Below are 9,598 nucleotides of genomic sequence, written 5' to 3'. Positions count from 1 at the left end.
AACATGGCGGCGGGGAAGAGGGCGGGAAGGGGCGGCGCGACCTCCCCAACATGGCGGCGGGAAAAGGCGGGAAGCAGCAGCGCGACCTCCCCAACATGGCGGCGGGGGCGGGAAGGGGCCGGCGGCCGTTGCGGCGCGCGCGGGGAGGGGCGGGGCCTGCGCGTGCGCGTGGGGCGGGCGCGCAGCGCGCAGGCGCCGGCCCCGCCCCTTCCTGCCTGGGCCGCCGCGGCGCTGCCTGGGATCGTGGCGGACTCGGCGGCGGTGTCGGAGCGCGGCGGCGACCGGCGGCGGCGATGGTGAGCGACGACCCCCCCCCCGCCCCCCCCCGGCTTTACCCCCCCCCCCCGGGGCACGTTGAGGGGGGGGAGGGGAAGGGGGGAGGGTCGCCCCGGGCCCCGCCGCCCCCGCACGAACCGGCGCCGCCGCCGCCCGCCTTTTACACCGCCCCCCCCACACACCGGGCCAGGCCACGCCCACCTCCTCGCCAGGCCACGCCCACCTCCTCGCCAGGCCACGGCCCTCCTCGTCCGGCCACACCCCCTTCCCACTGCGCCGCCGAGGCCCTGTTTTTTTGGGGGGGGGCCTCTCGCTTTGGGCCAAGCCACGCCCCCTGGTTGTAGCCACGCCCATGAATAGCTAGGCCACGCCCCCTCCCCTAGCCACGCCCCCCTGGGGCTCTCATCCCTATTGACACCCCCCCCCCCCGGCCCACTGCGGGCCCAGGTGTCTGGGGAGCCCCCCTGCCCCCCCCCCGAGGGGCCCAGGCATCCGGGGAGCCCCCCGAGGGGCCCAGGCGTCCGAGCTCCCCCCCGAGGGGCCCAGGCGTCCGGGGAGCCCCCCGAGGGGCCCAGGCGTCCCAGCTGCCCCCCTCCCCCCCCCCCAGGACGTCTTCCTCATGATCCGGCGTCACAAGACGACCATCTTCACCGACGCCAAGGAGTCCAGCACCGTCTACGAGCTCAAGCGCATCGTCGAGGGCATCCTCAAGCGGCCCCCCGAGGAGCAGCGCCTCTACAAGGTGGGGCCGGGGGGGCCCTATGGGGCTGGGGGGGCCCTAGGGGGCCAGGGAGGCCCTGTGGGGCCGGGGGGGGGGCTATGGGGCAGAGAGGGCCCCTGTGGGGCTGTGTGCAGGTTCGATGGGGCTGTTTCCAGTCCCTGTGGCTTTCTCCGGGGTCCCTATGGGGCTGGGGGGGGCCCTATGGGGCTGGGGAGGTTCCTATGGGGCTGCGTGCAGGTTCTATGGGGCTGCTTGGGGGTCTCTCTGGGGTCCCTATGGGGCCAGGAGAGGTCCCTATGGGGCTGGGGGGGTCCCTAGGGGGCCAGGGAGGCCCTATGGGGCTGGGGGATGCCCTGTGGGGCTGCTTCAGGTCCCTGTGGGTCTCTCTGGGGTTTATATGGGGCCAGGGGGGTCCTGTGGGGCAGGGGGGAGCCCTGTGGGTCTGGAGGAGGCCCTATGGGGCTGCTTCAGGTCCCTGTGGGTCTCTCTGGGGCTCCTATGGGGCTGGTTAGGGTTCCTATGGGGCTGGGAGAGTGTCACTAGGGGGCTGGGGCTGGGTTAGGGGTCCCTGTGGGGCTGGTTAGGGTCCCTATGGGGCTGTTGGGGGCCCTGTGGGGCTGAGGAGTGTTGCTAGGGGGCAGGAACTGGCTTAGGGGTCCCTGTGGGTCTCTCTGGGGCTCCTATGGGGCTATGCAGGCTCTCTATGGGGCAGGAGCTGGCTTAGGAGCTGCTATGGGGTTGTTGGGAGCCCCCATGGGGCAGGAACTGTGCCTGGGGTCCCCATGGGGCAGCCATGGGGCAGCCCAGGGTCCTTATAGGGCAGCTATGGGGCAGGAGCCAGGCTTGGGGTCCCCATGGGGCAGCTGTGGAGCATTTTGGAGTCTCTGTGGGGCAGCCATGGGGCAGTCCAGGGTCCCTATAGGGTAGTTATGGGGTAGGGGCTGGGCTTGGAGACCCCATGGGGCAGCTGTGGGGCAATCTGGGATCCCTATGGGGCATGGGCTGAGCCTAGGGTCCCTATGGGGCAGCTGTGGGGCAAGGGCTGGGCCTGAGGTCCCCATGGGGCAGCTATGGGGCAGTCCAGGGTCCTTACAGGGCAGCTATGGGACAGGGGCCAAGTCTGGGATCCCCATGGGGCAGCCATGGGGCAGTTCAGAATCCCTATGGGGCAGCTGTGGGGCAGGGGCTGGGCCTGGGGTCCCCATGGAGCAGCTGTGGGGCAGTCCACGGTCCTTATAGGGCAGCTATGGGGCAGGGACCAGGCCTGGGGTCCCCATGGGGCAATCCGGGGTCCTTATGGGGCAGCTGTGGGGCAGGGGCTGGGCCCAGAAGCCCCGTGGGGCAGCTGTGGGGCCCAGTGGGGCTGCCGGGGGTGGCCGTGGGGCAACCGCAGGTGGCTGTGAGGCTGCGTGGGGTCCCCGTGGGCCACCGTAGGCTCCCCAGGGGCTGCCGTGGGGCAGCCGTGGGGCAGCCGTGGGGCTGACAACCCCCCCCCCACCAGGACGACCAGCTGCTGGACGACGCCAAGACGTTGGGCGACTGCGGCTTCACCAGCCAGACGGCCCGGCCCCAAGCGCCCGCCACCGTGGGGCTGGCCCTGCGCGCCGCCGGTGGGTCCTGCCCCATAGCGGGGACGTGTGGGGCTGGGGAGGGCTGTGGGGCTGGCCCTGCACGCCGCCGGTGGGTCCTGCCCCATAGCGGGGACGTGTGGGGCTGGGGGGGGCTGTGGGGCTGGCCCTGCACGCCGCCGGTGGGTCCTGCCCCATAGCCGGGGGTTGTGGGGTTGGGGGAGGGCCGTGGGGCTGGCCCTGCGCGCCGCCGGTGGGTCCTGCCCCATAGCGGGGACGTGTGGGGCTGGGGAGGGCCGTGGGGCTGGCCCTGCGCGCCGCCAGTGGGTCCTGCCCCATAGCGGGGACGTGTGGGGCTGGGGAGGGCCTGGGGGAGGCTGGCCCTGTGCGCTGCTGGTGGGTCCTGCCCCATAGCGGGGACGTGTGGGGCTGGGGGGTCCTGGGGGGGGCCGTGGGGCTGGCCCTGCGCGCCGCCGGTGGGTCCTGCCCCATAGCGGGGACGTGTGGGGCTGGGGGAGGGCTGTGGGGCTGGCCGTGCACGCCGCCGGTGGGTCCTGCCCCATAGCGGGGATGTGTGGGGCTGGGGAGGGCTGTGGGGCTGGCCCTGCGTGCCGCCAGTGGGTCCTGCCCCATAGCGGGGCCATGTGGGGCTGGGGAGGGCCTGGGGGAGGCTGGCTCTGTGCGCTGCTGATGGGTCCTGCCCCATAGCGGGGATGTGTGGGGCTGGGGGGGGCTGTGGGGCCAGCCCTGCGCGCTGCCGGTGGGTCCTGCCCCATAGCGGGGACGTGTGGGGCTGGGGAGGGCTGTGGGGCTGGCCCTGCGTGCCGCCAGTGGGTCCTGCCCCATAGCTGGGGGTTGTGGGGCGGGGGGGGCCCGTGGGGCTGGCCCTGTGTGCTGCCGGTGGGTCCTGCCCCATAGTGGGGGGCACCGCAGGGCCGGCTCTGCCCCATAGCAGGGAGTCTATGGGGCCAGCTCTGCCCCATAGCAGCGGCACCATGGGGCTAACTCTGCCCCATAGCAGGGGATCTATGGGTCTGGCTCTGCCCCATAGTGAGGGAATCTGTGGGCCTGGCCCTGCCCCATAGCTGTGGGGAGCCATGGGGCCAGCCGTGCCCCATAGCAGGGGATCTATGGGTCTGGCCCTGCCCCATAGCAAGGACAGTTCTGCCCCACCCCCACCCCCACCATTGCTCCAAAAACAACAGTTTTTGCTCAAAAAGCAGTTTATTGCTCCTTGGGGGGGGATTTTGGGGCAATTTCAGGTGATTTTGGGACATTTTGGGGTGTTTGGGGATATTTTAGACTCCCGAGAAGGTTTCTAGGGCCCCAGGGGGTAATTTGGGGGCTGATTTTGGGGCTAATTCAGGGCAATTTGGGTCTCGGGGGGGGGGGGGCACACGACCTTCGAGGTGCTGCACATCGCTGCCCTCCCCCCCCCCCCCCCGCCCCGGGATGGATTTTGGGTGGATTTCAGGGCATTTTGGGGCACTTTAGGATATTTTGGGCTCCTAGGAAAATTTTTAGGGCCCCAGGGGGGATTTTGGAGCTGATTTTGGGGCTAATTCAGGGCAATTTGGGTCTCCCCAGCACCCACACACGAGGCCTTCAAGGTGCTGCGCATTGCCACCCTCTCCCCCCCCTCCCCCCGGGGGGGTGTTTTTGGGGCAATTTCAGGGGGATTTGGGTCCAGGGGGGCCGCGAGGCGCCGCAGGGGGGTCGGGGGCCGTTTCGGGGCCGGTTTTTGGGGTGAATTCGGGGGATAACGGGGCTCTTGCCGGCAGACGAGGCCTTCGAGGCGCTGCGCATTGCCACCCTCTCCCTCCTCCCCCAGGTGTGATTTTTGGGGCGATTTCAGGGGGATTTGGGTCCAGGGGGGCCGCGAGGTGCCACGGGGGGGGTCGGGGGCTGGTTTTTGGGGTGAATTCGGGGGATAACGGGGCTCTTGCCGGCAGACGAGGCCTTCGAGGCGCTGCGCATCGACGCCTTCTCCAGCCCCCCGGAGCTGCCCGACGTCATGAAGCCGCAGGACTCGAGCGGCGGCGCCAACGAGCAGGCGGTGCAGTGAGCGCACGCGTGTTCACGCGTGTTCACGCGTGTTCCCCCCCCCGCACACGCGTGTGTGGCCCCCCCCCGCGCCAATAAACGCCTCCCCCTACACGCGCGGGGCTCCGTCTCTCTGTGGGGGGGGGGGTCACGTGTGCTTAGCGTGTGCTTGGCGTGTGTAAGCGTGTGCTTGGCGTGTGTAAGCATGTGCTTGGCGTGTGCGTGGAGGTGCCCCCCCCTCCCCCCGTGCAGCGCTGCTGCCTGAGGGGCCCAGGCGTCCGGGGAGAAAGGGGGGGGGGGAAACGGGCACTGTGCAGCCACTTGGGGGGCAGCTGGGGGGGTTGGGGGGGGCCCAAGAGGAAGATGGGGGTCGCAGTGGGGTCCCCAGGCGGGGGGGGGAATGTGGGGCGCTGGGGGTCCCGGGGGGGTAGATGTGGGTCGCAGTGGGGCGCTGGGGGTCCCATGGTGGATGTGGGTCCCAGTAGCTCCCCATGGGGCAGATGTGGGTCACAACGGGGTCCCGGGGGGGGTGACATGGGGTCCCAGGGGGCAGATATGGGTCACAGCGGGGGATGTGGGTCGCAGTGGGGCACTGGGGGGGCCCATGGGGGAACGTGGGCCCTGGGGGGGGGTGATGTGGGTCCTAGAGAGTCCCAGGGGGCAGATGTGGGTCACAGTGGGGTCCCAGGGAGGGGGAATGTGGGTCCCAGTGGGGCACTGGGGGTCCCAGTGGGGTCCCATGGGGGCAGATGTGGGGCACTGGGGGTCCCAGGGGCTAGATGTGGGGCGCAGTGGGGCGCTGGGGGTCCTGTGGCGGATGTGGGTCGCAGTGGGGCGCTGGGGGTCGCAGCAGGGGGGTCCCAGGGCAGTTGTGGGTCACCGTGGGGCACGGGGGGGGTCCCAGTGGGATCCCAGGGGTGCAGATGTGGGTCCCAGTGGGGTCCCGTGGGGGGCAATATGGGTCGCAGTGGGGCGCTGGGGGTGCCCATGGGGTCCCGGGGGGGCAGATGTGGGTCCCAGGTCCCATGGGGGGGTGGATGTGGGTCCCGGGGGGGTCCCAGGGGGGATATATGGGGCACTAGGGGTCCCAGTCGGCCAATGTGGGTCGCAGTGGGTCCCAACGGGGTCCCACGGGTCAGATGTGGGTCACAATGGGGCACTGGGGGTCCCGGGGGGTCCCAGAGGGCAGATGTGGGTCCCACTGAGGTCCCGGGGGGGGGATGTGGGTCCCAGTGGGGTCCCAAGGAGGCAGATGTGGGTCGCCGTGGGCCCCAGGGGGGATGTGGGTCACAATGGGGCAGGCAGATGTGGGTCCCGGTGGGGTCCCATGGGGGGTGACGTGGGTCCCAGTGGGGCACTGGGGGTCCCAGTGGGGTCCCAGGGGGCAGATATGGGGCCCAGTGGGGCCCCAGGGGGGTGATGTGGGGCACTGGGGGTCCCAGGTATCCCATGGGGGCAGATGTGGGTCCCAGGGGGCAGATGTGGGTCGCAGTGGGGCGCCGGGGTCCCAGCACAGTCCGGCGGGCGCCGTGGGTTGCGGCAGGCTCACGTGGGGTCCACGGCAGCTGGGGGGCACAGTGGGGCGCTGGGGGGTCTCCTGGCGGATGTGGGTCCTGGGGGTGATGTGGGTCGCAGTGGGGCGCTGGGGGTCCCGTGGGGGTCGCAGCAGGAGGGTCCCGGGGGGGCTGATGTGGGTCACAGGTCCCATGGGGGGGTGGATGTGGGTCCCAGTGGGGTCCCATGGGGGTGATGTGGGGCGCTGGGGGTCCCAGGGGCCAGATGTGGGTCACCATGGGGTGCTGGGGGTCCCAGTGGGGTCCCAAGGGAGCAGATGTGGGTCGCAGTGGGGCACTGGGGGTCCCATGGGAGTGGGGGGGTCACAGCAGGAGGGTCCCAAGGGGGCAGATGTGGGTCGCAGTGGGGTCCCGGGGGGGGATGTGGGTCACAGTGGGGTGCTGGGGGTCCCAGTGGGGTCCCATGGCAGGGGGGCTGTGGGTCGCAGTGGGGCGCTGGGGGTCCCAGGGCTCACATGGCGGATGTGGGTCCCAATGGGGTCCCAGGGGGCGGGTGTGGGTCGCAGTGGGTCCCAGGGGGCAGATGTGGGGCGCAGTGGGGCGCTGGGGCCCCAGCACAGCCCGGCGGGCGCCGTGGGTCGCGGCAGGCTCACGTGGGGTCCACGGCAGATGTGGGGCGCTGGGGGTCCCGCGGCACACGGGGGTCGCAGTCGGGTCTTGTGGCGGATGTGGGGCGCTGGGGGTCCCACGGGAGTGGGGGTCACAGCAGGAGGGTCCCGGGGGGGCAGATGTGGGTCGCAGTGGGGCGCTGGGGGTGGCAATAGGGTGCTGGGGGTCCCAGGGGGCAGATGTGGGTCCCGGTGGGGTCCCATGGTGGATGTGGGTCGCAGTAGGGTCCCAGTGGGGTCCCGGGGGTGATGTGGGGCAGATGTGGGTCCCAGGGGGCAGATGTGGGGCGCAGTGGGGCGCTGGGGCCCCAGCACAGCCCGGCGGGCGCCGTGGGTCACGGCAGGCTCACGTGGGGTCCACGGCAGATGTGGGGCGCTGGGGGTCCCGCGGCACACGGGGGTCGCAGTCGGGTCTTGTGGCGGATGTGGGGCGCTGGGGGTCCCACGGGAGTGGGGGTCACAGCAGGAGGGTCCCGGGGGGGCAGATGTGGGTCGCAGTGGGGCGCTGGGGGTCGCAATAGGGTGCTGGGGGTCCCAGGGGGCAGATGTGGGTCCCGGTGGGGTCCCATGGTGGATGTGGGTCGCAGTAGGGTCCCAGTGGGGTCCCGGGGGTGATGTGGGGCAGATGTGGGTCCCAGGGGGCAGATGGGGGTCGCAGTGGGGCGCTGGGGTCCCAGCACGGTCCGGCAGCAGCCGTGGGTCGCGGCAGGCTCATGTGGGGTCCACAGCGGATGTGGGGCGCAGTCAGGCGCTGGGGGTCCCGGGGGGCAGATGTGGGGCGCAGTGGGGCGCTGGGGGTCCCGTGGGAGTGGGGGTCACAGCAGGAGGGTCCCAGTGGAGTCGGGGGGGGGGTCATGTGGGGCACTGGGGGTCCCAATGGGGTCCCAGGGGGGCAGATGTGGGGCGCTGGGAGTCCTGGGGGTCCCGTGGTGGATGTGGGTCCCAGTGGGGTCCCGGGGGGGGGGGGATGTGGGTCGCAGTGGGGCGCCGTGGGTCCCGTGGGAGTGGGGGTCGCAGCGTGGGGTCCCAGGGGAATGTGGGTCACAGTCAGGCCCCACAGGGGGGCAGATGTGGGTCCCAGTGGGGTCCCAGGGGGGGATGTGGGTCACAGTGGGGTGCTGGGGGTCCCAGTGGGGTCCCATGGCAGGGGGGCTGTGGGGCGCAGTGGGGCGCTGGGGGTCCCAGTGGGGTCCCATGGCGGATGTGGGTCCCAATGGGGTCCCAGGGGGCGGGTGTGGGTCGCGGTGGGTCCCAGGGGGCAGATGTGGGTCGCGGTGGGGCGCTGGGGCCCCCGCACAGTCCGGCGGGCGCCGTGGGTCGCGGCAGGCTCACGTGGGGTCCACGGCACGTGGGGGTCCCGCGGCACGTGGGGGTCGCAGAGCAGCGCTGGGGGTCTCGTGGCAGATGGGGGTCGCAGTGGGGCGCTGGGGGTCCCGTGGGAGTGTGGGGGGGTCACAGCAGGGGGGCCCCAGGGGGGTTGTGGGTCCCAGGGTGATGTGGGTCACCGTGGGGCGCTGGGGGTCACCATGGGATCCCGGGGGGGTGATGTGGGGCGCTGGGGGTCCCAATGGGGTCCCAGGGGGGGCAGATGTGGGTCCCGGTGGGGTCCCAGGGGGGGATGTGGGTCACGGGTCCCATGGGGGGGGTCGGATGTGGGTCCCAATGGGTCCCGGGGGGTCCCAGGGTGGATATGTGGGTCGCGGTGGGGCGCTGGGGGTCCCAGGGCTCCCGTGGCGGATGTGGGTCCCAGTGGGGTCCCATGGGGGGCCCATGTGGGGCACTGGGGGTCCCAGTGGGGTCCCGTGGGGGGGGGCATGTGGGGCGCTGGGGGTTGCAGTGGGGTCCCGGGGGCTCGGATGTGGGTCGCAGCGGGGTCCCATGGGGGATATATGGGTCACATTGGGGCACTGGGGGTCCCAGTGGGGCAGATATGGGTCGCAGTGGGTCCCATGGGGGGGATGTGGGTCCCAGTGGGGCGGGATGTGGGTCCCAGTGGGGCGCTGGGGGTCCCGGGGGGGCAGATGTGGGTCGCAGTGGGGCGCTGGGGGGTCCCAGTGGGGCAGATATGGGTCGCAGTGGGTCCCATGGGGGGGATGTGGGTCCCAGTGGGGCGGGATGTGGGTCACATTGGGGCACTGGGGGGTCCCAGGGGGGCAGATATGGGTCGCAGTGGGTCCCATGGGGGGGATGTGGGTCCCAGTGGGGCGGGATGTGGGTCACATTGGGGCACTGGGGGGTCCCAGGGGGGCAGATATGGGTCGCAGTGGGTCCCATGGGGGGGATGTGGGTCCCAGTGGGGCGGGATGTGGGTCACATTGGGGCACTGGGGGGTCCCAGGGGGGCAGATATGGGTCGCAGTGGGTCCCATGGGGGGGATGTGGGTCCCAGTGGGGCGGGATGTGGGTCACATTGGGGCACTGGGTGGTCCCAGGGGGGCAGATATGGGTCGCAGTGGGTCCCATGGGGGGGATATGGGTCCCGGGGGGGCAGATGTGGGTCGCAGTGGGGTCCCAGGGGGCAGATGTGGGTCGCAGTGGGGCACAGCACAGTCCCATAGGGGGTGGTTCCCTCCCCCTCCCGCCTGGAGCCCCCCCAGGGGGTGTCACGTGCCCACCCTGGCCCCGCCCCCTCCCTCAGGCCCCGCCCCCTCCCTCCAGTCCCACCCCCCACAACCCCCGCCCCTCCCACAACCCCGCCCACACCATCAGGCTCCGCCCCCACAAGCCCCGCCCCCTCCCTCAGGCCCCGCCCCCGCCAGCCCCGCCCCCTCCCGCAGGCCCCGCCCCCAGAGACCACGCCCTCACCACG

At 71.8% G+C, this 9,598-nt stretch overlaps 1 protein-coding gene and 1 long non-coding RNA gene across 2 annotated transcripts; one reads left to right on the top strand and one right to left on the bottom strand.

Moving 5' to 3' along the window:
- Window positions 1-15: 15 nt before the first annotated feature.
- On the top strand, window positions 16-4,722 carry ELOB (elongin B). Its single transcript, XM_064499525.1, has 4 exons — window positions 16-296; window positions 884-1,018; window positions 2,499-2,607; window positions 4,518-4,722. The coding sequence occupies exons 1-4, from the start codon at window positions 51-53 to the stop codon at window positions 4,628-4,630; spliced, it is 603 nt and encodes a 200-aa protein (XP_064355595.1). The 5' UTR covers window positions 16-50; the 3' UTR covers window positions 4,631-4,722.
- LOC135324076 (uncharacterized) lies at window positions 3,771-9,428 on the bottom strand. The gene is made up of 2 exons (XR_010385448.1): window positions 7,141-9,428; window positions 3,771-6,930 (listed from the first exon to the last, which is right to left on the bottom strand). It is a non-coding gene; the product is annotated as an uncharacterized LOC135324076 (long non-coding RNA).
- Between the last annotated feature and the right edge of the window lie 170 nt (window positions 9,429-9,598).

The sequence above is a fragment of the Dromaius novaehollandiae genome, chromosome 30 (assembly GCF_036370855.1).
Source record: "Dromaius novaehollandiae isolate bDroNov1 chromosome 30, bDroNov1.hap1, whole genome shotgun sequence".
In the NCBI taxonomy this organism is placed as follows: domain Eukaryota; kingdom Metazoa; phylum Chordata; class Aves; order Casuariiformes; family Dromaiidae; genus Dromaius; species Dromaius novaehollandiae.
Note: the sequence above shows the minus strand (reverse complement) of the source record. Positions and strands in the feature narration are given on the sequence as shown.

Bases quoted from the DNA above. Each gene is read 5' to 3' on its own strand.
- ELOB (XM_064499525.1), top strand. From the start codon at position 51: ATGGCGGCGGGAAAAGGCGGGAAGCAGCAGCGCGACCTCCCCAACATG. The intron at 297-883 runs GTGAGCGACGAC...CCCCCCCCCCAG, and splicing joins GGCGACCGGCGGCGGCGATG to GACGTCTTCCTCATGATCCG. The intron at 1,019-2,498 runs GTGGGGCCGGGG...CCCCCCCACCAG, and splicing joins AGGAGCAGCGCCTCTACAAG to GACGACCAGCTGCTGGACGA.